Source organism: Lolium perenne, chromosome 2, assembly GCF_019359855.2.
Source record: "Lolium perenne isolate Kyuss_39 chromosome 2, Kyuss_2.0, whole genome shotgun sequence".
NCBI classification, from domain to species: Eukaryota; Viridiplantae; Streptophyta; class Magnoliopsida; order Poales; family Poaceae; genus Lolium; species Lolium perenne.
Genome location: NC_067245.2, coordinates 232,707,856 through 232,734,690, shown reverse-complemented (window position 1 = coordinate 232,734,690; position 26,835 = coordinate 232,707,856). Strand labels below are relative to the sequence as shown.

Sequence of the window (26,835 nt, the reverse complement as noted above, 5' to 3'; positions counted from 1 at the left end):
GCAAACATGTCCTTCCACTCGATACATTTAATTCTTTGTGTTCAGAAAAACCGGTGAGATTGACAACCTCACTGTAAGTTGCGGTAAAGTATTTTTGTTGCATTGTGTGCAGGTTCCACATTGTTGCTGACGCCGATAGTGCGTCCTGCCACTAGTCAGCTAGCAACAACTTCAGAAGTCACGCCTTTCTCCTACTAGTCGGTTAAACATTGGTTTCTTACTGAGGGAAAACTTGCTACTGTACTCATCATACCTTCCTCTTGGGGTTTCCCAACAGTGTGAAGTCGGCGTAACGATAAGCACCATCAATCGTCATAAGGGCCATAGCTGGGGCGTGTGGTTTCAGTGCGAAACGTTGATAGGGGTCACACTTCATGACCAATTCTCTTGCATCGGTTGCTGCTGTTCCCCAATACTACCCAGCTCTGAAGGCTTTAGCTACGAGTGCTCGGCTGCTTGCGTGGTGGCCGCACGTGCCTTCATGTATTTCTCGCACTAAGGCCTTTCCATCCTCAAGGGCGATGCACCGTTAGAATATGCCAGATATACTTCTCTTATAGAGTTCGCCTGCTACCACTGTATACGCCTTTGAGCGGCGCACAATACATCGTGCTTCTGCCAGGTCGTCTGGCAGCTCCTACCGAAGTAGATATGCTAGGAAAGGCTTGGTCCACATGGGCTCAAGGAGAAAAACTTGCTGGCTTGGGCCAGTAGTGATATTTTCACTGGCTTCTTCATGCGCATCCCCCGAGTCGGTAGCCGACTGTATGGGAGGTGTTGAAGTTTTAAGTTTGATAGATCTTTGATTGATTACTTCATAAAAAATTCTGTCTGTAATTGCGGAGCATGTCGAGCCGATGTTGCCAAGGTGTCTGCTTCTTCGTTGCTGGCTCTGCCGATATGTTTTAATTCACAACCTTCAAACTTGACTTCCATCGACTTGTACATTTAGCGGTAAGTAATCATGTTGTCGCTGATCACATCACATAGATTTATTGACTTTTGGGCGACGAGATTTGAATCTCCATAAATATCCAGGCGTGTGGCACCGCATGCTTTGGCCATACGCAAGCCATGCAATAACGTCTCATACTCTGCTTCATTGGCGAGAAGTTCATCCTCAATACGTACTTCATCTTGTCGCTTTGAGGTGATATGAGTACTACTCCTGCACTAGCGCCCATATTTCTTTTCGAGCCATCAAAGTACATGGTCCATGAACCCGACATATCGGGAGCAGACGACGTGTACGGCCGAATCCAATCAACAAAGAAATCTAGGAGGACCTGAAACTTGATGGATGTTCGATTGACATAAGAAATATTGTATGGTGCCAACTCTATGGTCCACTGAGATACTCGACCTGTAGCATCTGGATTGGTGAGTATGTTCTTTAGCGGAGCCTCGGTAACAACGGTAATCGAATGCTCCACAAAATAATGTCGCAGCTTTCGGGTTGTCATCCATACAGCATATGCCAGCTTCTGGTAGTGTGGGTACCGATGTTTTGCTGGCGTGAGTACTTCGCTAAGGTAATTGACGGGGCGTTGGCACGAATATCATGCGCAAGTCCTCCGCGGAGAACTGGATGTAGAAACTCCGCATAATCAACACCTTGGGGATGTGCCCCGGCTTGGGTTGGCGTCTATGGATGTGTGGTGGCATCACCGCAACCTCGATCCTGCTCGGCACCATCGGCTTCAGAGCCTGCGTCCACCGGTTGATGGAGATATGGTCCTGGTAGCGTGGTGAGGAAAACCAGCCAAACCAGCCCATGCCCACCCTGTCGCACTACAGCTTCACGACCTTGTCGGAACAGACACAGAGAGTAAGTGTCATGGTCAAGGATTTTGCATGATCATGCCACTGTGGACACAATGCCATGGTCAATGCAATGGAATGATCATGACACTGTGAACACTATGCCATGGTCATGACATGACCACATTTTGGGGGATTTCCCAATTTGGGGAGTGAGCATGCATAGTTTTATTATCAACTGCGAATGCACATATTAGTTAGAATCACAATCACGTCGTTTTGGTTGCTAGATTTTAGCCGGAGGATCACTCAGAGACGACGATGGAGGCACCTGAGCCCTGGCAGGCGGGCCAAAAAAAAAACCGCCAAATCGAAGAGGGTTGGCCCGGTTAAGGCAGGGCCACACACAATGGATCGGCAATCATCACCGACGAGGATCCTCCGAGCAGATCCGTCACTCATGAGTCTGCCGCCGAGCTCACCGCCCTCGTGGCGCGAGGCCTCGAACACACCGGGGACGGCCGCTCGCTCGCTTTGAGGAAGCAGTGCCATTTGGTTCTTCCTTCTTTCACGTCCATCCGCGAGGTCGCCCTTGCTGACGGCGAGCTTCTCCAGTTGGCGCGCCACCCATACTTCCTGGGTCGTGATCGTCCGGATAGGGGGATGGCCACCGGGCGGAGGGGAGAAGGAGTGCGGCAGCCATGGACAAACGCTGGTGAGATAGTGGTGATGAGTGTCGTTTGGGTGGGTGATGGGAGTGGACAGGGGAGTTAATCCAGACGTCCCGTCTCCCGCACTTCCCAACACGTGTAAACCTCCAAGCACACGATGCTCGTCAGGGCATGTCCCATGAAAAACCCACCGAATCGAGCATGCCTCCCTGGCCGTGTTTTAGGCTGCTTTAAACTTCATGCGGTGCAGTATTTCGGTGCAACCTGGCTATCAAACGGGCGTTTTTGGCTCAACGCGTGCGGTAAATGGGTTCGTGAGCAACCAATTACCCACTAGATTCATGTTGATCTGAAGGAGGCAGTAGTGTAGCGTTAGTGCATGTCATATGAGACGGGAGCGGTTTCATGTTGATCTGAAGGCTAAATCACCTGTCCAAGTGCAGAATATTTACAGCAGTAACAGTGGCATTGATCTACCAAGGAAAAACAACACTAGATTCAATATTGGACATATGTATTGCAAATTTGGTTCCCATCTATGCATCCGTTAAGTCTTCGCTGAAAAACATCATCTGAGTAGCAAAGTTAATTTGGTATAGTTCACCACCCTACTGTAGTGTCTGTTGGCTTGGTAGTTGCTCTGGTGTTGATGGCGTCACATTTGAACTACTCCCGTTAAACCCCGTACCTTTTTTCACCAAATTTCCTCTATTAATAATAAATGATAGCGGTACAAAGAGGACTAAAAGTAATAAAATTATAAATAGATCACTGGACTATATAGCCATGACAAAAAACACTAGCGCAATTCGATGATGCGTCTTCGTCCTCGCCCCTCCATCACTGGAGATGGGCAAACCTTGTCATAGTAGAGCTTCTTGTACTAGACAGATGGGAAGTCATCATGCTAAGGGAAAAAGACCAATGTACCAGGGGGGCAACTATCGCAAATGATAAAAACCGTAGATCTGAAGAGACTAACCTAAAACCACACCAGTGAACATGAAAACTTAACGGATCTTAGGAGATCCGCCGGACACACGACTCCACGGCCCTGCAGTTTGAATTGATGAAATATCTTAAGTGAAAAGTATGAAAGCATCTGAATGAATGTGATTGGCAAACATCTCTCCTGTCGTGGCGCTTTGCTCCTCCAGTCCTCCTCATATGCGGTTTGCGGTTAGCTCTGATCATATTGAAAACAAAGATGAATCCCCTGAAAAGATGGACTATTGCAATGCTCCAACCCCAAAGTACTCCGTGGAAGATCTCGTGAAGACAATCACCGTAAAGAATCCTGGTATTAAAGAAAGTAATGAAACTATATACCGACAATTTATAAGTGAAGTAGCTATAAGAGTTTGTGAGCTAAAGTAATGGGAGAACCTTCGTTCGTATTTACATGTCTATGATTTGGTATCTGTCTTTGGCTGGCTTCAGCAAAGTACTAGATTGTGTCATAGAAGAAGAAATAGTTTGAAAAACCTTGAAGATTTGCTCGTTTCTTGTAGATTTTATTTTGTAATCGTTGGAAAGAGCTTATGTATATCTACCATGTACTATTTTGTACTATAAATACATATGGTATTGATTGTTAAAAGAAAAGAAGTTGTATGAGATGGGAGTTGTTTCATGTTGATCTGAAGGCTCAAAGAAGCGACAGAGCAAAGTTGTCTAAGCATCATATAAATTGCTTTCTCCGATCCATAATAATTATAGTGGTTTTGTTCATTTTTTTGTCAAATTTGAAGTTTCGAACTAAAACCATGACATGCATTACGGATCGGAGGGAGTGATGAAATTGAGTCGGATTCTTTTGCCCGCGCTTAAAAAGAAGTCCTTCTCTCTAAAACAAAGGGAGTGTTTGAATGAATGTTGTTCTTGGCAAACATCTGCTGCTGCTAGCCCGTGATGCTCTACACCTCCTCGTCTAGGTTTTGTGTCTGCCTGTCAAAATTCAGATCGTCTCTTTCATCATTCAGTCATGAAAAAAAAAACATCTCCCAAATCTCGCACTGAACATCCTTGAGAGCACGTTCACTTGAGAAAATGTCAGTGAGCAAGACCAACTGACCAACTGATAATTCCGGAGTCTCTCAACTTGTCTAATGTCTGGATCGATCGTCTGCTTGGACTCGGAGCGAAACAGGGGTACACCTCAGCCAGCGCCTGCATGCATTCGGCACGGCAGTTTGCACAAGTACATCTCTGCCCGTCGACGCCGCGCGCCGCGTCGGATCATGGCGCCGCGAGCAGAGCATCGACCAGATTCCCATGGCGGAAACGCGACGGACGCCGCTGGAGGAGGAAGGCTTGGACTGGAGGTTGAGTTGACCCGGCGCAGCTCGGGTGGGCAACCTGTCCCGTCCCCAGGGAGTGCTCACGCTTTGGGCGGGCGTTGAATTCTTTATCCCGCCCATGCCTCCTTCGCCCACAGCCCTCAGCCCCGCCCTTCCCGTGTCGCCGGCAGCTCGCACGCACGGACCTATTTATACTTCCCAGCGCGCGGCGGCTCATCACAGCAGACACAAGCGCGCCGCACGACCATCGACATAGCCCCTAGCGCCTCGACGTACGGAATCTCCACGACGGCGGACGATCTGGGAGGAGGAGGAGACGCCGCCGGCGACATGGGCCGGATCCCGTGCTGCGAGAAGGACAACGTGAAGCGCGGGCAATGGACGCCCGAGGAGGACAACAAGCTGCTCTCCTACATCACGGTCCACGGCACCCGCAACTGGCGCCAGATCCCCAAGAACGCCGGTGAGTTCGCACTCGGCCGCCACCCCCGTCCAATGCATGCATGCGCCCCCGCGCGATCGATCTGGTGGTTGATTCTTCTTGGCGCTAGCTGAACGGGGTTGCATTTTACGTGGCAGGTCTGCAGCGGTGCGGGAAGAGCTGCCGGCTGCGGTGGACGAACTACCTGCGGCCCGACCTCAAGCACGGCGAGTTCACCGACGCGGAGGAGCAGACCATCATCAAGCTGCACTCCGTCGTCGGCAACCGGTGGTCCGTCATCGCCGCGCAGCTGCCCGGCCGGACGGACAACGACGTCAAGAACCACTGGAACACAAAGCTCAAGAAGAAGCTCTCCGGGATGGGCATCGACCCCGTCACGCACAAGTCCTTCTCCCACCTCATGGCCGAGATCGCCACCACGCTGGCACCGCCGCAGGTGGCCCACCTCGCCGAGGCCGCGCTCGGGTGCTTCAAGGACGAGATGCTCCACCTCCTCACCAAGAAGCGGCCCACCGACTTCCCCTCGCCCGCCGTGCCTGACATGCCGCCCGGCGCCAGCGCCGGCATGGCCATGGCCATGGGCGCGGGCCACTGCTTCGCCGCGCCGCCTCCGCAGGCCGGCGACGACACAATCGAGCGCATCAAGATGGGCTTGTCCCGCGCCATCATGAGCGAGCCCGCCGCCGCTCCCTCCGAAGACAAGCCATGGCCGCAACCGAGCGACATGGCCGACATGTACGCCGCGTTCAACCCCGTGCAGGCGACTGAGTTCCGGTACGAAGGGCCGGCGTCGGGGTACGTCCTTGGCGGCGACGGCGACCAGGGCACGTCCATGTGGAGCCACCACAGCATGTACAGCGGCAGCTCCGGCACCGAGGGGGGCAGGCCGCCCGCGTTGCATGAGAAAGGCAACGACAGCGTCGGCAGCAGCCGCGGCGACGACGAGGCGGACGACTGCAAGGAGGGAGGCAAGGGAGGATCCGACATGTCGGGGCTCTTTGGCTCCGACTGCGCGCTCTGGGACTTGCCCGACGAGCTCACGAATCACATCCTGTAACTAAACCTGCACATATTTATACGGGGGAGCATAGCATCATCGGTGAACATCAGTTTGCCGGCCGGCGGCAAGAAACGCTAGCTAGAGCCCAAAAAAAAAGTTCTAGTAGCAGCACATAAGATTTCCATGAGTAACAGAGAAAGATTAGAATAAACATGGAAAATGGTGTACTTTTTGGTCTATCAAGTGCGGATTACTTCGCCGGGACCATGATATTTTTCGGTCTTTAGTCAAAACGACTTCAGTTCTAACATTCTAGTCTGGTACAATGCGATTATCTGACCATAGCATGTCCATGTCTCGGTAAAATCACACAAGCTTTTGCTGAAATGAAGTAAGATCACATACTCCTGCAATTCAATTATTATTTATCACATGATACATATTTAGTTTTTTTAGTTTTTTTAAAGGGCTAAAATATATTTTGTTTGGCTCTGGTATCTTGAAACGGAACATCCTATGAGCATAAAGTGTAGGGTGTGACTATTTCTCAGTCGACTGAGAACAAATTTTGTTCTCACTCAGATGATGCCATCAAAGTTCAGTTGCAACTCGTGACTAGCACAAATCACGATGCAAATTGGATTATGTAAAACTTAACCGTGCACAAGCAAATCCCTAAAGTGTAACAATCTTTGAAGCCAATGATCTGATAAGATTCGCTGACTTGGTGTTGACTTACTTTGAATCAATGACATGTGAACCCTATGGTAGATGAGACCCACCTCTCAGTGACTTAAAGTCAGATGACTTTGAGTTCCACAAAGTCAGCCAGTCCTTGCCCGTCAATGACACTATGAACACCTTAGATTCACTTTTTTAGCAAATCTACTAGGCGCACAACTAGGTTTAAAGAGATGGTCCGGTATACACTGCATGTAAGTCGAATGAGATTATCTTATTTTAAATTGACAGTGTTAACTAATGTTGAAATATAGCTAGTGGGGCTTAGCTCTTATCCCAATACAAATTCTAAAATTCTTATATGATCATTCATGTATGGCGGCAATAGGTGAGACTAAAGTTTAGTCAAAAATCAACACTTTGCAAGTTTAACTAACTTTGGAGACGAAAACATGAACATATACATTACAAAAATATATATCGATGAACCCATCGACAGTGCAATTTCTTAGTGTATTTATCAAGTATTATAAATATTGATATTTTGTGCATATCTTTGGTGAAACTTAGTATGATTTGACTTTTCACTATATTTCTACACCTTGTTTGTTGGAATGAAGTTAATATATGGTTCAATTTTGATTCCTTGTACCATTGTGTCAATCACAATGTGGAGAGGTCGGTTGACCTAAACAAAACAAAAAAGTAAATCAAATAAAAAACAAAAATGTAAAGTAAGTAAATCAAATAAAAAATAAAAAAGTAAACTTTACATGTTTGTTGTAAATCGTCCCGAACTTCTTCACGCTTCCACACCCATCACTGCTAGGAGTGGCACGACATCCTTTTTGGGACTCACCGTGGCTCAATGGACATTGACCAAAAATCATTGCACCACTCATATACACGTCCTTGCGGAGTAAGGGTATATTCATCCTATGTGTGCTTTTGGTAATTAATGGCAATGCACATGGGTTAATGTTTTCTTTGAGTTTATATAAAGGAATATTTTTTATGTAATGATTTTAGTTCATGTGTTGGATTCAAGAATGGATGCCATGAAGATAAAGGTATACCTTGAGTATTTGCATCAAGATCATTAATTTGAAGAGAAGAATATGATATGATCAAGAAGAATAAATGAAGATGAATTTTTTGTGTGAAACTAAAATAATCCATTCTCTAGCTTATGTGTTAAGCCATGGATGATCAAGATCTTCAGAGTTTGTTTATAAGAGAATAGTGCAAGATATGGATCTGAAGGAGATATGCCCTGGAGGCAATAATAAAGTAGTTATTATTTATATCTTTATGTTTATGATAAATGTTTATATATCATGCTATAATTGTATTAACCGAAACATTAGTACATGTGTGATATGTAGACAACAAGAAGTCCCTAGTATGCCTCTTAAACTAGCTTGTTGATTAATGGATGATTAGTTTCATAATCATGAACATTGGATGTTATTAATAACAAGGTTATATCATTATATGAATGATGTAATGGATACACCCAATTAAGCGTAGCATAAGATCTCGTCATTAAGTTATTTGCTATAAGCTTTCGATACATAGTTACCTAGTCCTTATGACCATGAGATCATGTAAATCACTTATACCGGAAAGATACTTTGATTACACCAAACGCCACTGCGTAAATGGGTGGTTATAAAGGTGGGATTAAGTATCCGGAAAGTATGAGTTGAGGCATATGGATCAACAGTGGGATTTGTCCATCCCGATGACGGATAGATATACTCTGGGCCCTCTCGGTGGAATGTCGTCTAATGTCTTGCAAGCATATGAATGAGTTCATAAGAGACCACATACCACGGTACGAGTAAAGAGTACTTGTCAGGAGACGAGGTTGAACAAGGTATAGAGTGATACCGAAGATCAAACTTCGGACAAGTAAAATATCGCGTGACAAAGGGAACTGGTAATGTATGTGAATGGTTTATTCGATCACTAGAGTCATCGTTGAATATGTGGGAGCCATTATGGATCTCCAGATCCCGCTATTGGTTATTGGTCGGAGTGAGTACTTAACCATGTCCGCATAGTTCACGAACCGTAGGGTGACACACTTAAAGTTGGATGTTGAAATGGTAGAACTTGAATATGGAATGGATTTCGAATATTTGTTCGGAGTCCCGGATGAGATCCCGGACATCACGAGGAGTTCCGGAATGGTCCGGAGAATAAGATTCATATATAGGATATCATTTTATGTGAATTAAAATGACGCGGAAGGTTCTATGGAAGGTTCTAGAAGGTTCTAGAAAAGTCCGGAAGAAACCACCAAGGAAGGTGGAGTCCACATGGGACTCCACCTCCATGGCCGGCCAACCCTAGTGGGGGAGGAGTCCCAAGTGGACTCCCCCTTAGGGGGCCGGCCACCCCCCCATATGGGAGGTGGAACTCCCACCTCTAGTGGGAGTCCTAGCTTGGGTAGGTTTCCCCACCATATGGAAGGTTTTTGGTTCGGGTCTTATTCGAAGACTTGGAGACCAACACTTGGGGTTCCACCTATATAATGAGGGGCCAAGGGGAGGGAGCCGGCCACCCAAGAACCACCAAGGTGGCCGCACCCCTTAGTGGCCGGCGCCCCCCTCTCCCAAACCCTAGCGGCCTCTCCTCCACCACGTCCCGCACGCTTAGCGAAGCTCCGCCGGACTTCTCCACCACCACCGACACCACGCCGTCGTGCTGTCGGATTCAAGAGGAGCTACTACTTCCGCTGCCCGCTGGAACGGGGAGGTGGACGTCGTCTTCATCAACAACCGAACGTGTGACCGAGTACGGAGGTGCTGCCCGTTCGTGGCGCCGTAAGCGATCGTGATCAAGATCTTCTACGCGCTTTTGCAAGCGGCAAGTGAACGTCTACCGCAACAACAAGAGCCTCATCTTGTAGGCTTTGGAATCTCTTCAAGGGTAAGACTCGATACCCCCTCGTTGCTACCGTCTTCTAGATTGCATCTTGGCTTGGATTGCGTGTTCGCGGTAGGAAAATTTTTGTTTTCTATGCAACGTTATCCTACAGGATCTATGTCGAAGTCATGATGGTCTCATGAGTTGAGTTATGGTTGACCAAGATTTAGAGCATGCAGTGAAATGAAGAATTCTGTATATACCTCATTATATTATGATAGAGCATGAGAAGATACAAGGTTGACCAAGACAAAGAGTGAAGATTGGATTCAAGTTGCTCAAAACATGAAGCATATATAATAATGTACCACATGGGATAATATGATATTGTGGTACAGTAAGCTTTGTCAACTATGCTTTGATAACTAACCAATTATCTATGTGTAGTTGTGTTTAGGGGTGAAGCTGCGTGGTCTCTACCTGATGCATGTGCATCAGGGTTAGAGAATATTTTTAGCAGAGCTTATTAAGACCAAGGCATCGGGTTAGGGCCAGAAAAGTGCACCAGGGAGGCCTTAATTCAAGCTCATAAGAATATAAACCTGAAAGGAAACATGACGTGTTTGATATATGCATCATGGATACTCTTCGCCTAGCTCTGCCCCCGATTTTTTTTGTATATGTGGGATAGGTATCTCTTCCATGGGCATGCTTTGATGTCTCGGTTCTTGCACCAATAACATGGTTACTGCAGTACTTGTAGAAGCAAATATTATTTATAAAGTTCATCACATTAAAGCTTTGCAAATGGAAATAACATAACCTCGTAGTCATGTTGTCAATGCGGCCACGTTCGTACGCAAAACGGTGATTGTAAATAGTCTACTCTATAAGTACTAAGATAAAGATAATTGAGAGAGACTTGAAGTAACTAAGAACACAGTAAATAATTAAAGTATACTAGAGAGCATGAAAGTGTGGTTGTGGGAGTTGCGATATGGTAAAAGAGTTCTCAGGAAATGTAGGATCCACCACTAGCATTGGTACTATTTATGATAGGATACATGTGTTGGGAGGCTTCCATAAAAAGATGATCACAAAAAACCATATGTTACTTCATCCCGAATAACCACTAAGATGTCGTAAGCAAGCCATTCTGACCCCTCATAATTAAGGGTTTCCCATGGATATTGATGTGAGCTTTCTGAATCTATCCTTATCCCCCTTGACCACATGAATAGCATGTTGATACGGTTATGCCACGTAGCACCGTACATACTACTACATGTTCAAAGGTAATTCTCACTCTAGTCCCGAAGGAAAATATTACATGATCGACTTCATATAATATCTAGAGAGAAGATTAACACATAATCATGAACCAAAGTTACAAATCATCTTTATTTCATATCATAATATTGCTAAGGTTTCTCCATATCTCCCCAAGAATAAAGGAACTACTCACATATGAAGGAAATCAACATCATCACAATGATATGAATGGGATATGAAGGTATCAATGTATACAAGTGCAATTCCACAATATGATTCGGAAATACAACCAAGTAAATAACAAGGGGATCGATGATGGAGACGATGTTGATGATGATGAAGGTGGAGATCGATGCGGAAGCCTTCAAGATCCAGTTCCCTTCTTACTCTTGTGTGGTGGTGATGGTGGAGATATTGCGGAGGCGGCGGAGTGGTAGGGGTCCGCCCTGGAGGCACATGTGTTTTGTGTTCTTGATGGCAAGGTATTCCCCTCTTTAAATAGGCTCATGGAGGTCGGTTTCGCGATTATGGGGAGATCTGTAGCGACTATGGACATCGGCCTTTCACAAATGTTGTTCCATTTGATGAAACGGAGTCAACGGATGGTGGTATGGGTGGACGGTGTGGGCAGGCTCTGCCTGTATCGCCATTTCTTCGTACGAACTCCGATTTAGGTGTTCTTTGCCCGTTGGACTCGTATGGACGATGGCTACAACACCATAGTATTGGATATTCAATATGAGATGATGGAAAATATGACCTTTTCCACACCTCATATGGCTAAGACTACTCATAGTGGGAGTAACATAGCAAGTAACATCACACACCCCAAAGCATTTTGGTGACATGGCATGATAATAAATGAAGAAAGAGAGGGAAGTGGTAACTAGCTATGTTACCATAACATCACACTTCTCAAGACAAGATGAGTCTACAATCTAATAAATATAGCATGCATGATATCACATATAAGTAACTATCCACTATGGAGGTAGTAACATAGGGTAGTAACATGCCCATGTTACTACTCTATGTTACTCCCCACTATGACTAGTCTAAGTTTGGTGCATGTAGTTTCTCCATACTGATCCTCTTTGGCTCCTCTTGCCCTGCCTTTATCCATAATTGTCCATGAAACCTACACACATGTCAAAGATAAGGAAAAATAATAGTAATAAAATCCTAATAAAAATAGAGAAATGAGTACTAACTCGTATACTCCATCTGTGCCAAAATATAGTGCCTGTATTTTTTTATAAGTCAAAAATTTGAACTTTGACCATGTTTGTACAAAAAAATCTATCAAATTAGTATCATTTGATTCATCATGAAATATGTTTTAATATGGTATATATTTGGTATTGTAGATATTGATAATATTTCCGATAAATTTGATTAAAGTTAGTAAAGTTTAACTTTCATACATTATAGCAAGGAGACTAGGAGAGAGTATATGTCATCAAATTGATTGATAGATTATGAAGCTACATTGCAAGACAAATCTAGTGACATTAATTTACTTTTAGTAACGTTGCTTGTTTTCCTTTTTTTTGTCAGATTTATTTATTTATTATTACTTAAAAATAGCACAAAGCTAGAGCCTAGATGTACATTTATTGGCGGATAGACGGGCAACTGTAAAATACTAACCGAATCCGAAATAACCATACGCCCCAGTCTAATTTACGGGTCTTGCCCCCAATTGCATTGCACCTGACCTGACCCGCCCCGCCCCGCCGCGAACAGATCCTGGGATCTCTCCAGGTCCCTCAATCTCTTGCTAATTGCTACCCCGACGCCCTCCACCCCGGTCGAAGTCCGGCAGCCAAGGCGACAGCGGCGGCAAGGTCAGCTCCGCTCACCGCATCTATTTTCTTCTCCCTCTATTGTTCTAAAAAGATTCTCCTTCTATTTTGATTGGTCGAATCCCTCGATGAAACCCTAGATAAGAAAATCATTATTTTGACATAGATACGGAAAATATGGCCGTGGAAAAGAACCAGGGTGCAGGGTGGCCATCTGCCCATCTCAGTTTTTTGTTTTAGATCAACAAAGGGAGGCCATCCCCGGTTCCATTAATGAAGCCACATAACAAGGTTCAGAAAACAAAAAAGCAAGGTTCTTCCAGACAGAAAGAAACTCTAGCTAGTCTAGAGGGTCGCCTTAGTAGATTACAAGAACCTTGTTGCAAACGAAATTGCCATCTCAGGTTTCAGGGTTAAGTGATTTCATCTTGTAGAAAACTTCAGCAATTCATTGGTTAGCACATCAATTTCAGGCCATTTTGAACAGTGCCGCAGCAGCTTGGGCAAATCATCAAAGGCGCACCATCTTCGGGCCAAATGATAAAGAATCCTGCTTCACTGTCTCAATCTCGCATGGCGGTGGCGTCTACGCAGCTCCACGGAACGGCTGCGGTTGCGCGGCGATATGGAGCCTTCAGAGTTCCGACCTCATGCCGGTTACCGCATCACTCTCTCGCTAGTTCAACTAAGGTATTACCTCGATCCAGTTCGTGTGTTCGCATCATACTTGATTGATGTTGAAGAACATGTTACTGCTATTTTATGAGTTCTCGATCATTGACTGCTACAACATTTTGTTGATGAATATTTACCATTTTTATGTTATTTTCTTAAAGAATAAACATAGAGTTTATATACAGCCTGTATGATGCACCTACCAAACATCATTGACGTATGCAGTTATGCACTAGCCAATGTTAGTAGGTGTTCTTGGGGGTGAGGGAAGGTTTTTTTCCTTTGCACGCGTATGGATAATTTACAATTGGTGGTGTGGTGCATGCTGTTGAAGGAAATTTAGATAAAAATGAATGGAGAAAATTGTTATGCAGTTTTGGTTAGTGAAAGCTGCTCATTAAAATTTGGGACACATTAACATTGGGATTCATGCTTCTGTAGTTTAAACTCTAACTGTTCTTGTATCAGTCGGGTCGGTCCATGAAGAGTCGAAGCTATTGCCAATTGGTTTAGAGGAGTCAAGTATTTCAATATTGAATGGAGCACCTTGAGATATAAACAAAAGCTGGTTTGAATGTTCGGTTTCTTACCTATAAGATGAATAATGTAGATCACAGCTTACAATTGGAAGTAAATGCATTTTTGTGGGCACATGCCGTTAGATGCATTTTGGAACTATAATATTCCAGGAAATGCACATGGTATAATATTAATGTTAAAACTGGGGCATTAACCCATGGCTCTTTCACAAGATTAACTTAGTTATAGTTACCAGAAGATCCGTTCTTGGAAAAAATAATGTAAAGCTCTGATGCGGTTGACTTTACAGGTTTACCTTATAATATTTTTTTTTGCCTCAGCTTTCAATATCTGCCAGTGGAGTGGGTGGGAAGCCATTTGGTTTTGGTGCCAAAATTGCAACAAAATGTGCAAATGAGAACACTCAGGCTCAAGAGTTGAACTTGAGATCAAATCAAGCAGGTGAACTTGTAGCAGCAGTTGAAGATGTTACTCCGCAAAAGAGGAGTGCTAAGATCCATGATTTTTGCTTTGGAATTCCTTTTGGTAAGTCATCGTTGAAACACAAATGCAAAAGCTTGTCGTAATTGAATATAAGTATATGCTTCCATGAATGTAAAACCTGCCACACAAGTTTCCAGATGGACATGATTTTGCACACAATTGTCTCTTGTGTAGGAGAATTATTACTAGTATCTTGTAAAATGTGTGTTTGTTTTCTTCATCTTGTTAAACACAAATGGAGCTATAATGCTGTTCCTGTTTTGAAGTAAAGATGGGCTTCTCATTGCATAATTACCCAAAATCACTATTAGTGTTGATTGATCCTGCAATTTTCAGAAATCCTACAGTTTTCCTTAGGTAACAAAACTCTTAGAGGTTGCCAGATAAGATTTTCCCTGCTATATATGATAAATAATCTCAAATCAGTCGAAAACAGGAGTGTCACGTCTACTTTTTTTACGATCATACTTCAAACATGTGCCTTATTTCAGTAACTGTTTCATCAGGATTGAATGCTACCCTGTCGAATAGTAGCACTGGAAGCATCAGCTCTGCATAACTAATAAGTATCATTTGCTAGTGCAGGTGGTCTTCTGTTCTCTATGGGGCTTCTAGGATACTTTTTCTCTAGGAGCACCGTAAGTCTTGTCCTGGGTGTTGCACCTGGGCTTGCTACACTATTTCTTGGTATTCTTAGTTTAAAGTTTTGGAGGAGTGGAAGATCAAGCTTCCTATTTATATTGGGCCAAGCAGGTGAGATGAGGAACATTCCATATACTTTATTAAAATGTAGCCATCATTCAGTCCCTGTATATATGCTTTGCTTATTGACCTGCTCAATTTGTTTCGTTGCAGCAATTTCTGGTGTCCTTGCATGGAAGTATTCTCATGCGTACTTACTGGTAACTAATAAACTATTGTGATGTTCCTGTTCTTACGGAGTATTCCTTTGGTAACACTGTGTTAATCTTTATTTCTTACTGCAGACAAATAGAATCCTTCCTTGGGGCTTCTACGCTTCTCTAAGGTATCTTACTGCTGATCACAGCCCTCTTCAGTTTTTCCCTTTTTCCCCGTAAAATGAAGACCTGAATCTGAACCCTGTTCTTCCGTTCAAAATGGCGCAGCACTGCAATGGCGTGCTTCTATGCCTATGTGCTGCTCGCTGGAGGAAATCCACCACCCAAGAAGCTGGCGCCGGCGTCGTAGACCAGGGAACAGGCATACCTTAATGTGTAGCCCACTGGCTTAGTTTGGCATTTGTGCTCCATAAAATGCTGCGACTGCAAGCAGAGCAGAGAAGAGTTTATTTCTATATTTGTATATATTCCCTAATCTTTGCTTCGCTTCTGGCGAGGCTCTTGGATTTTCTTGATGCAACTTCGAGCAAATAACTTGGCACAATGGTTGTAGTATAATCCAGCCTTGATGAGCATTATTTTTTTCGGCTCCATGAATATGATGTCATGACGTAACCACTTGCGCCTGACTCATTTTTTTTCCTGGGATCACCTGACAGCAGCACCATTTGATGTTTGAATGAACTTGTATTAGCAACCTCCGATGGAACGATCATAATGTTGAACCCATTGCGTATTCGTGTGATGGTTCAGCCGTTGCTGTTTCCAAATGCTGTCGATAAAGGAGAATGATTCTTTATGCGTATTCGTGTGATGGCTGCACAATATTTAAATCATGCGAGAAGAGGGAAAGAAGTCAAACATAAAAAGTTCATTTTGAGAACTACATCGAGACATCTTTGGTGACTTGTCAATTTCAAAACTTATCGGATGAAGTTTCTTTGACTTTGGAGGTGCTCATAGAAGAAAGGTGTGCATGCCTGCATTTATAGGGTGATTGTATGTGTGTATGTGTGAGCGTTTATGGGGGACTTCGTCAGTCTCAAGATCCATCAGATGAAGTTTCTTTCTTTGACTCAGTCTTTCGGAGGTGCTCATAAGGGTGAGTCGTGTGTGCGTTCATGGGATAAATGTATGTACTTATATGTTAACGTGTGGTTGTTTCGAAAAAAAAAGACTACATTGTAACTGAAAACATTTCAGAATTTACCCTCTCGAAGTTTAATTGACAACCCTCAACTATGATTTGGTTCAATCTTCCACCCTAAATTCTAAAAACCGTTCAAAATTGCCCCTTCAACCATGTTGATCTGGGTTTTCTTCCTACATCAGCGTTTTCTCGAATGTATCGGTCAAAAATACATTTGTGTTTCCATACTCATACATGCATCTGCTGCAAAAGCGATGAGATGATCGGTCTAGTCTCCTATACTGGTATGTTCAAGCAAGAAAGGGTAGTATCGATTGGGCAGCTAGATCTCGGCGCCGCCAGGGCGTTGTCCGCCTCTCCTCATGCTACCAGTCGCCGCTAGGGCCTTGTTAAGTCGCCAAGAATCTTATGCGATGGATGCTAAATAGGTGAGAAATCAGCTGACACTTTTCTGCATTTTTGCCAAAGGATCAACCAGGAAGAAACGTGCCTACTTGCTCGCACATGGATCATATGTATATCTCTGTAATCAGCAGTGTGCAGTATGTTCAAAGTCAGTGTTTGAAAGAATATCTCTCGGTTTATAGTTTTGAATGTTTGATGACAATATATGTGATACACTAATGTGTGTTGAGATAGTGCAGGATATATCTGTGGTTGAATTTGAGTGGAGAAACAAGAGAAAAGGAAGTAGGAAAATATTCACAGGATGGATATTTGCAAAATACCCGACCCCTGAAAAACGGCTAAGAACTTTTCGGCGAAGCTCTCAGTATGCCCCTGGATCCAGGCCGGACATTTCGAGGAGGCCGGATGGGGGGAGGTAATCCGGCCCTTACTTTGGCCGGATAATCCGCCCCCAAAAATCCACCAACGGCTCTATTCTTGGAAGGGGTATATATACCCCCCTTCTTCCTCCACCTCAAGCTGCTCAATACTGCACAAGTTCATCCACTATTAGAGCCACCTCAAGAAACACAAGAATCACAAGATCTCCTCCTCCAAACATCCAAAGCTCTTGATCTTTGGAGAATCGAAGGAGAAGACCCCGATCTACATCTTCACCGAAGCGATTTGCTTTTCCCCCTCATATGATAGAGGGCCCCCTTGCTAGTGTTCCTATTTGGAAACCCTAGTTGTTGTGGTTGATTTATTCTTGTTATTGTTGTGTTGTTACAGATATTGGGAGTCTCCACTTCGGTTGTGGATGTGTGCCCCAAGAAGCTTGTAAAGGACCGATTTCTGCCTCGAGGAAATCCCTTAGTAGAAGTGGGCTAGGTCTTTTGTGGCGTTGCTCACAGAAAATCATCCGCTTGTAAATTCATTTTGTAAAAAAAAGTAGTACTCGCCCCGGAATAGGCGTTATGACAAAGAACAAGAAGAAAAAGGGTTTTGTTAATGGGAAAAAGGAAGTAGGACTCGGGGATCGGGTGCAAGAAGCAGGTTGTAGCTGGGAGGAAGCTATAAACAGGTTGAGGAGTTGTTTGATAAAGCAAAGAAAGCGGTTGGCGTCCCTCGTACCTGTAGTTGGAGAAACAGGATGCTGGAAGTAGATTGAGGAACAAGACTTGAAAGCTGTAAACAGGGATGTAGGAGAACTATGTAACAAGAAGTTAGTAGGAGCAGGTTGCTTATAGTCACACACGTCTTTTACAGAAGCCTTTGTGGCGTTGATCTGGCCTTCGTGGCGACCACACTCCTCCAAACGTAGACGTACTTCCCCTCAAAAGGAAGGAACTACGGGAATCATCTATGTGTCTCCGCGTTCTCCACTCTCGGTTACCTCTATCCTTATTATCTCCCCTTATATTGTCTAGCTGTATTTTGCTTAGTAGTTAATCTTGTCATATAGGTAAATTCACATAGTTGCATATCTAGAGAATTTACCTTTGTGTCAAGCCTAAATTGAAAACGAACTAAAATTTGGTTAGCACCTATTCACGCCTCCTCTAGGTGTGGCATACGATCCTTTCAGTATTGCCTCCAAATAGCTTTGTGCTGGCTGCTGGCTGGGCACGTGCAAGGGGCGTGGAGGGCGGACGCTGGTTGAGGGTGGGCGCAAGAGTCCTGGTCTTCCCGGCCGGCCGAAGCGCTACTTCGTGATCGCCGTTACCTCGTTACAGCGAGAAATACAAGAAGGATCGAACGAACAGGTACAAGGGGAACATGAGTGCTCCAAAGAGAGGGAATACATGGTTTACTATGGTGATATACTGGTACTTAGTTATTTACGAACATAAAATGTTGATGTGGCAAGAAAAACCGCATCAAAAACTGTCAAAATTTTGAAAGGGGTAATTTTGAACGGTTTTTAGAGTTTAAGGGTGAAAGTTGAACCAAAACATAGTTAATAGTTGTAAGCTGAACGCTGGGACAAATTTAGGGGGTAAATTGGAATTCCCTCGATTGGAAATAAGAAGTCAAAGAGATAATTTTCGTAATGGACTTGCAACGGGACTTTGTCCCCAATGAGCCCGAGATGTAAAGCCCGGCCCAGGTAGACCGACTCACCAGCCACCGTCCTCGGCCAGATCAGCCTTCAAACTAGGGTTTCGCCCCTCCCGCTCCGAGAAAGCCAACAGCTCGAGCTCTCCCTCGATTTCGTCCTCCCGGCCGCCGCCACGATGAAGCTCGTCAGGTAATCCTCGCCACCTTTTCCCCCTTCTTTCTGATTGGTTTCGCTCTGCCGCTCCTCGCTGGTCTGTTTGGTGAAATCTTCCGCCAGATTCGGTACTGATTTTGGCGTGTCTGCTTGGCCGCAGGTTCTTGATGAAGCTGAACAACGAGACGGTCACCATCGAGCTGAAGAACGGCACCACCGTCAACGGCACCATCACCGGTACGCTTTGGCCTCACTCGTCCTGAGAGGGGAACACCTGAAATTTTAGGTGGTTTACCGCCGCGTGTGTTCTTCAGATTTGCCCTCGTTCTCGCGATTTTTGAGAGTTTGCTTGTTTGATAAGGTGGCGTTGCTTTGTTAGGTTTAGAGCTTGTAAAAGTAGACATGCCTTTTTGTGCTCAATTGTATGCGCCGGTAATACACAGTTACTCAGTTAGTGATATTCTTTTGTAGTTGCAGGAATAGTTAGTATTGCAGTGTGGCACTGAGGTGCTTAGCTTCATTTAGTCCTGTGGTGTACAGTTAGTGTTGTATCCTTTTTCACTGTCTGCTACTCAGCTTAGCTTGTAGATAATTTGTTTCGTACAACTTGTGTGGAGTCTGTTTTAGTTCGGTCAATTTTCTATAGTTCTGTAATGTTTCTAGTGCTATTCACTTCTGTTGCTAAATGCATGTTGTGTTTGTGTATCGAAATCTTGGTCTTTTGTATATATATCCCAAGGAATATAGTGGCCATCGGATATGTCCCTTTATGATAGTTCAGAGGCACACATCAGATGCTGCTTGGAATGATTAACCATTAGGAAGTTCCAATAATCTATGAAGTCAATTCTACATGTTTTTAGCTCGTCCGGAGCCTTGTTCTGCTTGCTTCTGGATGAATTATGTGTTTATTAGATCTATAAGAGAACACACACCACTTTGTATGCTGAAAGGTATAACAAAAAATTAAATAACATTTGATGACGTTCAGTGGTAAGTGGAGATCCTTTTACACCTTCTTTGATTCATAGGATTGGTATAGGAATTGTGTAGGATTTAGATCCTATAGGAATATTTCCTACACTTGTTGTTTGATTCATAGGAACATAACCTATAGGAACTAATCCTATAGGAATCTTGTAGTGCAAATCCTATAGGAATAAAACATTAGATCCTATCTCATGGAAAAATTCCTTTGCACAATCAAACACAACTCATCTTCCTATAGAATTTAACTAGCCGTGACATCTTAATCCTATGCTTTTCCTATTCCTATGATTTTCCTATCCTATGAATCAAAGGAGCCTTTTGTCATAAGAAGGATTTCGTAGGAAATATGACTTGTAGATTGGATTGATCGTTTTCATGTTTCTACTTTCTTTTTCTCACTTGAAGTGTTGTTCCCCTGTGGAGGTTTCAATTTTGTCTATCATGTTTTATTGGCTAGGTTTCACATGATCACTAGAAGAGAAAAAAATGCATCTTTCGTTACAGTTGGAATTTGGAAATTCATTTCGCGTCCCTGACGTGGCTGTTTAGCCATGTAGAATTTGGAGAATCATTGTTTGAACACTGTTTTGCTCTTCAGTTGTGTACTCTCAAAATATTGTATTGCTGCAACTCATTTTGGCTGTTTATCCTCTGATGCATGCACAAATTTGCAGGTGTTGACATAAGCATGAATACTCATCTGAAGACTGTAAAGCTTACGTTGAAAGGGAAGAATCATGTAACCCTTGATCATATCAGTGTGAGAGGAAACAACATTCGGTATTACATCCTCCCTGACAGCTTAAACCTGGAAACGTTGCTGGTTGAGGATACACCCAGGGTCAAGGCTAAGAAGCCAACTACAGGTATGGTTTCTTTCCACAGTAGTTTATGAGGTTAGTTTCCACAAGAACTGTAAACTGACTAGCCTACCTTCTTTTGAATTCAGGGAAGCCTATGGGCCGTGGTCGTGGACGCGGCCGTGGGCGTGGTCGGGGCCGTGGGCGCTGAGCTCTATGCTCCCTCCCTACTTTGGAAGCTTGTGCAGTGCAAGTCCCTACGATGTAACCTGCTGCCTTCTCTGCGAGCTATGTCGAGGAATGTTTCTGTTCTGTTAGAAGATACCAATGGAAGTATGTTTTGATGTGGAACCATCTCAGACTGTTTGTCCCAAGTTCTTGTTCGTAATTATTGCGTAATGCCTTTTCTTGGGGATTTTACTTGCAGGACGCCAGACTTCTGAAAACCTAAGTGGCACGCTTGTGTTGTTACTTGTTAACCCTGGGATTGTTGCCCATGTGCTTTGCCTAGCAGTAAGTTGTGTTGAATTCAAGCTGTCCCTCCGTGTTCTGTAGCAATGTTTGGAATTAAAACTGGGATCAGAATTGCAGATCACGGATTCAGTATGATCACCTACATATCTACAATTCTCTTCCCTATGTTGACATGTTGTGATGTTAGTCTTTATTGATCTTCCGTGCTTGGATTATCTTGAAGAGCAGCCTTGTGTGGAATCATCTTAGTGTGAAGTGTCATTTAGTTGGTTGCAGTGATCGTCTTCATATAATTTGACACAGAGATCATTGCATGTTCTTGTAACAGAGCCACAGACCACAGTCAGTTTTTCTGAAATCCAAATAGTTTGTGATATCGTTGGATCAAACTTTCCTCTTTCCCTATTGACATCTTGCATATAGTTTTTCTTTTTAGCAAAATCTTGCATTCAGCTGAGATAGTATTTACTGGAAATTTTAAAAAACCTGCACCTTACCAAATTTTAGGAGTCCACATTTCAGCACAACCGTAAACGTAACTGTGACCTGGGCCGTGATGCTACTTTTCTTTCGGTGCCGTCCAGAATCATGCCATGAGCATTGGAGTTGATCTGTTTGGCTGATGAGACAGGTTAGGTCCATGGTGTTGTCACGCTTTGGGACATTAACGATTCCATTTGGCTGTGGTGGCGCGCCACCTTGCTTCCGACCAGCCACGTGAGCTACCACTGTCAACGTTGATTCAGGATCAGGACGAAGTAAAACTGACTAATTCCCATATTAGTCAGTATCAGTACGCATCCTAATCGTATTCATTCAGGCAACTGTCATCGGAAGGATATCTCCAATCAACAAAAAAACGGGGGCATTATCCTGTCGTAAAGGCAAAAAGACAACGATTCCATGGGGAAAAGACTGGCCAGAAAATTAGGGAAAGCAGAACGCCGACACGCACACGAACATGCTGCCTGTTGCTCTCTCCATATTGATTCTCCCACATGCCCCTCGCGCTATGCTCATCCTGCCACTCTTTTTTCCAGCCCAATATGACACATCACGGCATCAATGATCCGTCTTCAGACATGATGTGTCTTCGGTTAGGCCACACAGCTCCCCCGCCATTGAGATTCGGCGCATGGCGGTCGAAAAGGAAATGAAACTTGCCATCATCCATATTCCAAGCAGTGCCGCGCGCGCCTATCTTCCCTAGCAAGCGATGCCACAATCGTTGAAGAGAGAAAGAACGGCTCATCTGGTCCGGCAATTCTGCTCTCTATCTCTCCTTTTCAGGAAAGTGCAGTGGTTAGTTTTTCTCTGATAAAAAGCCGTGCCCGTGGGTGCTGCAGCCTTACATGTTCATAAACCCTCACGCTCCTCAGCGCTGCAGCGTCGCTTCACCTAGACTAGAGAAAGGGAGAGAAGAGAGGACGAGGTGGCTCGGTGTCGACGATGTGCTTCAAGATCAAGTTCAATAGCAGGGAGAGGACCGGGTGCTGCCTGCTCGTGGTGATCATCATCGTCCTCCTCATTGGCGTCCTATTCGGGATGGGCGTCTTCCGCCACGGCTACGACAAGTTCAAGGAACTCGGCCACAACCACACCTGCTACGACTGCGACAGGCACTAGCCGCACAAGCCCTACTGAAGATGTGCAGATGTATGTGTAGTTAACCTGTGCAGATTTTTGTTGCTCCTCGTGTAAGGGTACAAAGAGAAGAATTTGTCATGCTTTTTTCCTTGCATGTTGCTGCTGCTATGTTCTTCCTCTAGCTCCGGGTTTCTCCTTTTGTGCATCAGTCCATTTGTAGGAACGCTGGAATGGTTTCGTATTTGCATATTCTTATGCCTTCAGCGAATTTGCTGTTCGTCCGAAAGTCCGGTTGCAGCTTGAGTTGCAACTCGGTAGAACGGCAAGGTCTAACGCAGAAGCAAAGTATAGGCCCGAAGCTAGGATGATTTTGGGAACATTCTTCTTATGTCTCTCCCGCGGCAGGCCAAGGTTAAGCAAGGAGGTATCTCCAAGGAAAGATAACAGACTACACGGAAAATCAGGCGTGCTGCCAATTTAACTATGAGAACAAAACTGAAAAGAAAGAAACTACAGTATGTGCCATGAACTACTGCTAAAGCGCTCTGCGAGATCTTCTCCATCGACTTGTAACATAATGATACACTGGGATGTTACAAAAGGTAATTAATACATATTTCCCGGTTAAGTAAAAGTCTCCTCGGATTGAACTCAACTAAGTAGGCCTAAAAAAACGGGTGAAAAAGTAGGCCTCATTTAATTAGGATGGTCCATGTTGCATAAATCAAAGCTCAAAATTCGCAGGCCAAGGTAACTAGCCAGGCACAAAAGTGAACAAAGTAAAATAATTTTTCTTATAGGGAGCATGAACTTTTGGCAAAACGCTAAGAACTTGCGTCTACTATAAATATAAACAGATTTGGTGTCAACAACTTTACAACCTGAGGACCCAAATGTTTCGAGGGGATTTAAATAACCACATTGGACCATACATTCTTATTTAATCACACATGCAAATGGATATAATTCGTGGATGCTTAATGACACGAAACTGGAAGCATCTGTTTGAGTTACACCAATTGTACAGTAAAGAACAGCTGACACAAATGGATTGAATCTACTGACTAGTTCACTCGAAACATAATCCATAGGCGCGTGAAATAACAGAGCACCCTGAAATTACTATCACTTGGCAACACGAAATAACACAATGGATATGTAACACATGGCAGGTGATTTTGTACATCATTCAATTAGCTGCAGCAGCCACCGCCTTGGGAAGATGAGCCACCAGCACCCCTAGATTGGCCAGAGGTATCATGGCCAACCTTGATTCCAAAGGACTGCAAAAAATCAAGAAAAAGAAGTTCAGTTCATGCTCAGGGTTGACAACACAGTTCTGTAGTGAAAGCAGTAATGAACTTTTTTTAACAATTCAACAAGCAACACAGGTCAAAAGAAAATGAGATTAGCAGGGAAATGTCACTCGCTCCTATTTAAACATTGTGCTCTTCCTCTTATTAACTTCTACTGCCAACAGTTGAAGGTGACAGATCTGTATTTGTCAGCAGGAAGAAAAGAATCTTCTTATATTCCATCAAACAAAAGAGAAATGTATGGATCATCGTTCTTAACATCGTTTACTATTCTTAATGCTCTTAGGGTGTTTAAAGGCTCTCATTATGGTTTTCTGCACGACAGGAAGCACAAAGGAAGGCATATTGACATAATGTAACTTGCAAGGCAGGCATCCATATGTTCTAAAGTGGAGCAGCACATACAGCAGATAACTGAGCCTTAAATTGCCAAATATTAGAAGACACAACTTAAGGATCACACAACACTCTTGAATAAAAGTAAAAGCCACCTCTTCTTTATACCAGGAAATTTTGTGGTGCAACATGTTGATTAATAATGACGAAAATAACATCACACAATCTTGATTTCACTAAGAGAAATCAATGATGTAACATTTGAATTTTTTTCCTCATTAGATACATCGGAAACAAACTTTGTGGCACAGCATGTTGATTGACTAAGTAATACAGTTGCATAAACAATAATGGAAATAACACCATACATTCTAACTTTTCGCTAATTTGTCCAATGAAATGAGTTCAGGGAATTTCTTACCTCATTAGATACATCAAAGACACCATCTTGAATTTTCTTGTATATAGCTCCGGCAGTCTTGACGAAACCCTGCATTTCAATATGAATGAGAAAATCATCTGGGGAGAGGTCTTAATTACACGGAGATGAGTTAAGAACCAGCAATCACCTCCTCGACATTCTGCGCAGTTTTTGCAGATGCCTCCATAAAGAGCAGACCGTTCTCCTTGGCGAACTGCTCACCTTCCTCAAAGCTCACGGCACGCCTATGAGACAGATCGCATTTGTTTCCAACAAGCATAATTGTCATGTTAGCGTTGGCATGTTGCCTTGCATCCTCCAGCCAGCTCGCGAGATGATTGAAGGTTTCCCTCCTGAAGTCAGCACAGCACAGAGATTAACACCATGGCAAGCCAAGTTGAGGAAACAATGCACTTAATTCAGCGACGCAGCTTTCGCTAAATTGGGCTAGTAAGTACCTGGTGATGTCATAAACCAAGAGAGCACCGGCAGCTCCCCTGTAGTATGATCTAGTAATCGATCTGAACGACTCCTGGCCAGCCTGTAATGTTAACACAGCACAAGATGAGACAACTGAATGCGATACTAAAAGGTTAACAAGAAGCTGCTAAACCACACATTAGTGCTATGTCATGAGAGCTAGTAATTCATAAGGAAGCTGCTGTAAGTTATAATAATCATGTGCGGCGCCAAATGGCACTTCCAATTCCCAATCAGGCTTGGACTATCCTAGTGGGTCATGAATTAAAGGCGCTACCTTTTCGTATCTGGGGTTGCTACGGAAGAAACATCCATCGATTCCACCCCGAAGGCCCTAGCAGCATGGTACTACCCGGAAAAGGAGAGAGAGAAAAGTAGGTACCGTGTCCCAAATCTGGAGCTTGATGGGCTTGTTGTCGATGGTGATCATCCGGGCGCCGAACTCGACGCCGATGGTGAGGTCATGGACCGGCTGGAAGCGCTTGTCGGTGAACTGCAGCAGCAGGCACGACTTGCCGACACCTGCACAACCAAAGAAGCGAATAAGATTACGGCGGGCGGATAGATAGATCTCCCCGGCAAGAAGAGCTGCGCGGATCCGTCCAATCTTCCAGGAGCCAGCAGGGATCGATCGGGGGAAGCGGACGGACCTGTGTCGCCGATGATGATGTACTTGAAGAGGTAGGCGTACGACATCTTTGCTCCTCCTCCTCCGGCGCCGCTCCTGCTCCAAGAACTGGCGTGGGGTTCAGGGGATTTCAAGGAGGTGCGACGAGGCGTGCGCGTGCGATAGAGCAGAGGAGAGGATTTCGATGGGGGAGAAAGAAAGAAGGAGACGTGGTAACGTGAAGTGGTTCGGGGCCGGTTCGCCGATTTGGGCAGGGAATCGGTCGCGTGCGGGTTACTGATTGATCAATCGAATGGATTAGCCCCGGCCGACCAGACGGGTGGGGTTTCACAGGGGAGAAACGGGCGTATTTCGTTGCTGAGATCCAATTTATTTTTCTTTTAAGTTACTCCCTCCTTCCACTACCTTCCACTAGTATGAATGTAACTAGAACTACATATATATTAGTGACAACTATATGAATTCGAGGGGGTAGAAACGGTTTAAAACGTAGTATATGCAATATATTTGTCATTTTTTACGGGTTACAAATGAAAGCATTTCAGTTTAAACTTCGCACCCACATATCTATATTTGTTATCTACATGCAAAAGTTTTTTTTCATTTTTAAACTTACAAATATGATTTTCTAGCGTCGTTGTTTTTATTTATTTTAGCTTTTCTCCCTCCTCTCTCTCCATTGGCCAT

The 26,835-nt window shown here is 44.2% G+C and overlaps 4 protein-coding genes across 5 annotated transcripts; 3 read left to right on the top strand and 1 right to left on the bottom strand.

Moving 5' to 3' along the window:
• Positions 1-5,056: 5,056 nt before the first annotated feature.
• Positions 5,057-6,231, top strand: LOC127330506 (transcription factor MYB80-like). The gene is made up of 2 exons (XM_051356697.2): positions 5,057-5,195; positions 5,312-6,231. The coding sequence occupies exons 1-2, from the start codon at positions 5,063-5,065 to the stop codon at positions 6,229-6,231; spliced, it is 1,053 nt and encodes a 350-aa protein (XP_051212657.1). The 5' UTR covers positions 5,057-5,062.
• A 6,459-nt stretch (positions 6,232-12,690) lies between these two features.
• LOC127335214 (protein FATTY ACID EXPORT 6) lies at positions 12,691-15,922 on the top strand. The gene is made up of 7 exons (XM_051361821.1): positions 12,691-12,848; positions 13,280-13,496; positions 14,342-14,546; positions 15,090-15,257; positions 15,360-15,406; positions 15,491-15,531; positions 15,632-15,922. The coding sequence occupies exons 2-7, from the start codon at positions 13,344-13,346 to the stop codon at positions 15,711-15,713; spliced, it is 696 nt and encodes a 231-aa protein (XP_051217781.1). The 5' UTR covers positions 12,691-12,848; positions 13,280-13,343; the 3' UTR covers positions 15,714-15,922.
• A 3,098-nt stretch (positions 15,923-19,020) lies between these two features.
• Positions 19,021-21,439, top strand: LOC127335213 (small nuclear ribonucleoprotein SmD1a). Of its 2 annotated transcripts, XR_007872668.2 has the most exons (5): positions 19,021-19,152; positions 19,277-19,353; positions 20,781-20,972; positions 21,056-21,239; positions 21,334-21,439. XR_007872668.2 is itself a non-coding variant. In XM_051361820.2 (4 exons), the coding sequence occupies exons 1-4, from the start codon at positions 19,139-19,141 to the stop codon at positions 21,115-21,117; spliced, it is 345 nt and encodes a 114-aa protein (XP_051217780.1). In that variant the 5' UTR covers positions 19,021-19,138; the 3' UTR covers positions 21,118-21,439. The 2 variants fall into 2 exon arrangements, 1 of the variants encoding a protein (XP_051217780.1); XM_051361820.2 differs by having other exon boundaries at positions 21,056-21,439.
• A 2,433-nt stretch (positions 21,440-23,872) lies between these two features.
• On the bottom strand, positions 23,873-26,404 carry LOC127335212 (ras-related protein Rab-2-B-like). The gene is made up of 6 exons (XM_051361819.2): positions 26,171-26,404; positions 25,903-26,042; positions 25,499-25,581; positions 25,189-25,393; positions 25,041-25,109; positions 23,873-24,250 (listed from the first exon to the last, which is right to left on the bottom strand). The coding sequence occupies exons 1-6, from the start codon at positions 26,214-26,216 to the stop codon at positions 24,161-24,163; spliced, it is 633 nt and encodes a 210-aa protein (XP_051217779.1). The 5' UTR covers positions 26,217-26,404; the 3' UTR covers positions 23,873-24,160.
• Positions 26,405-26,835: the final 431 nt, after the last annotated feature.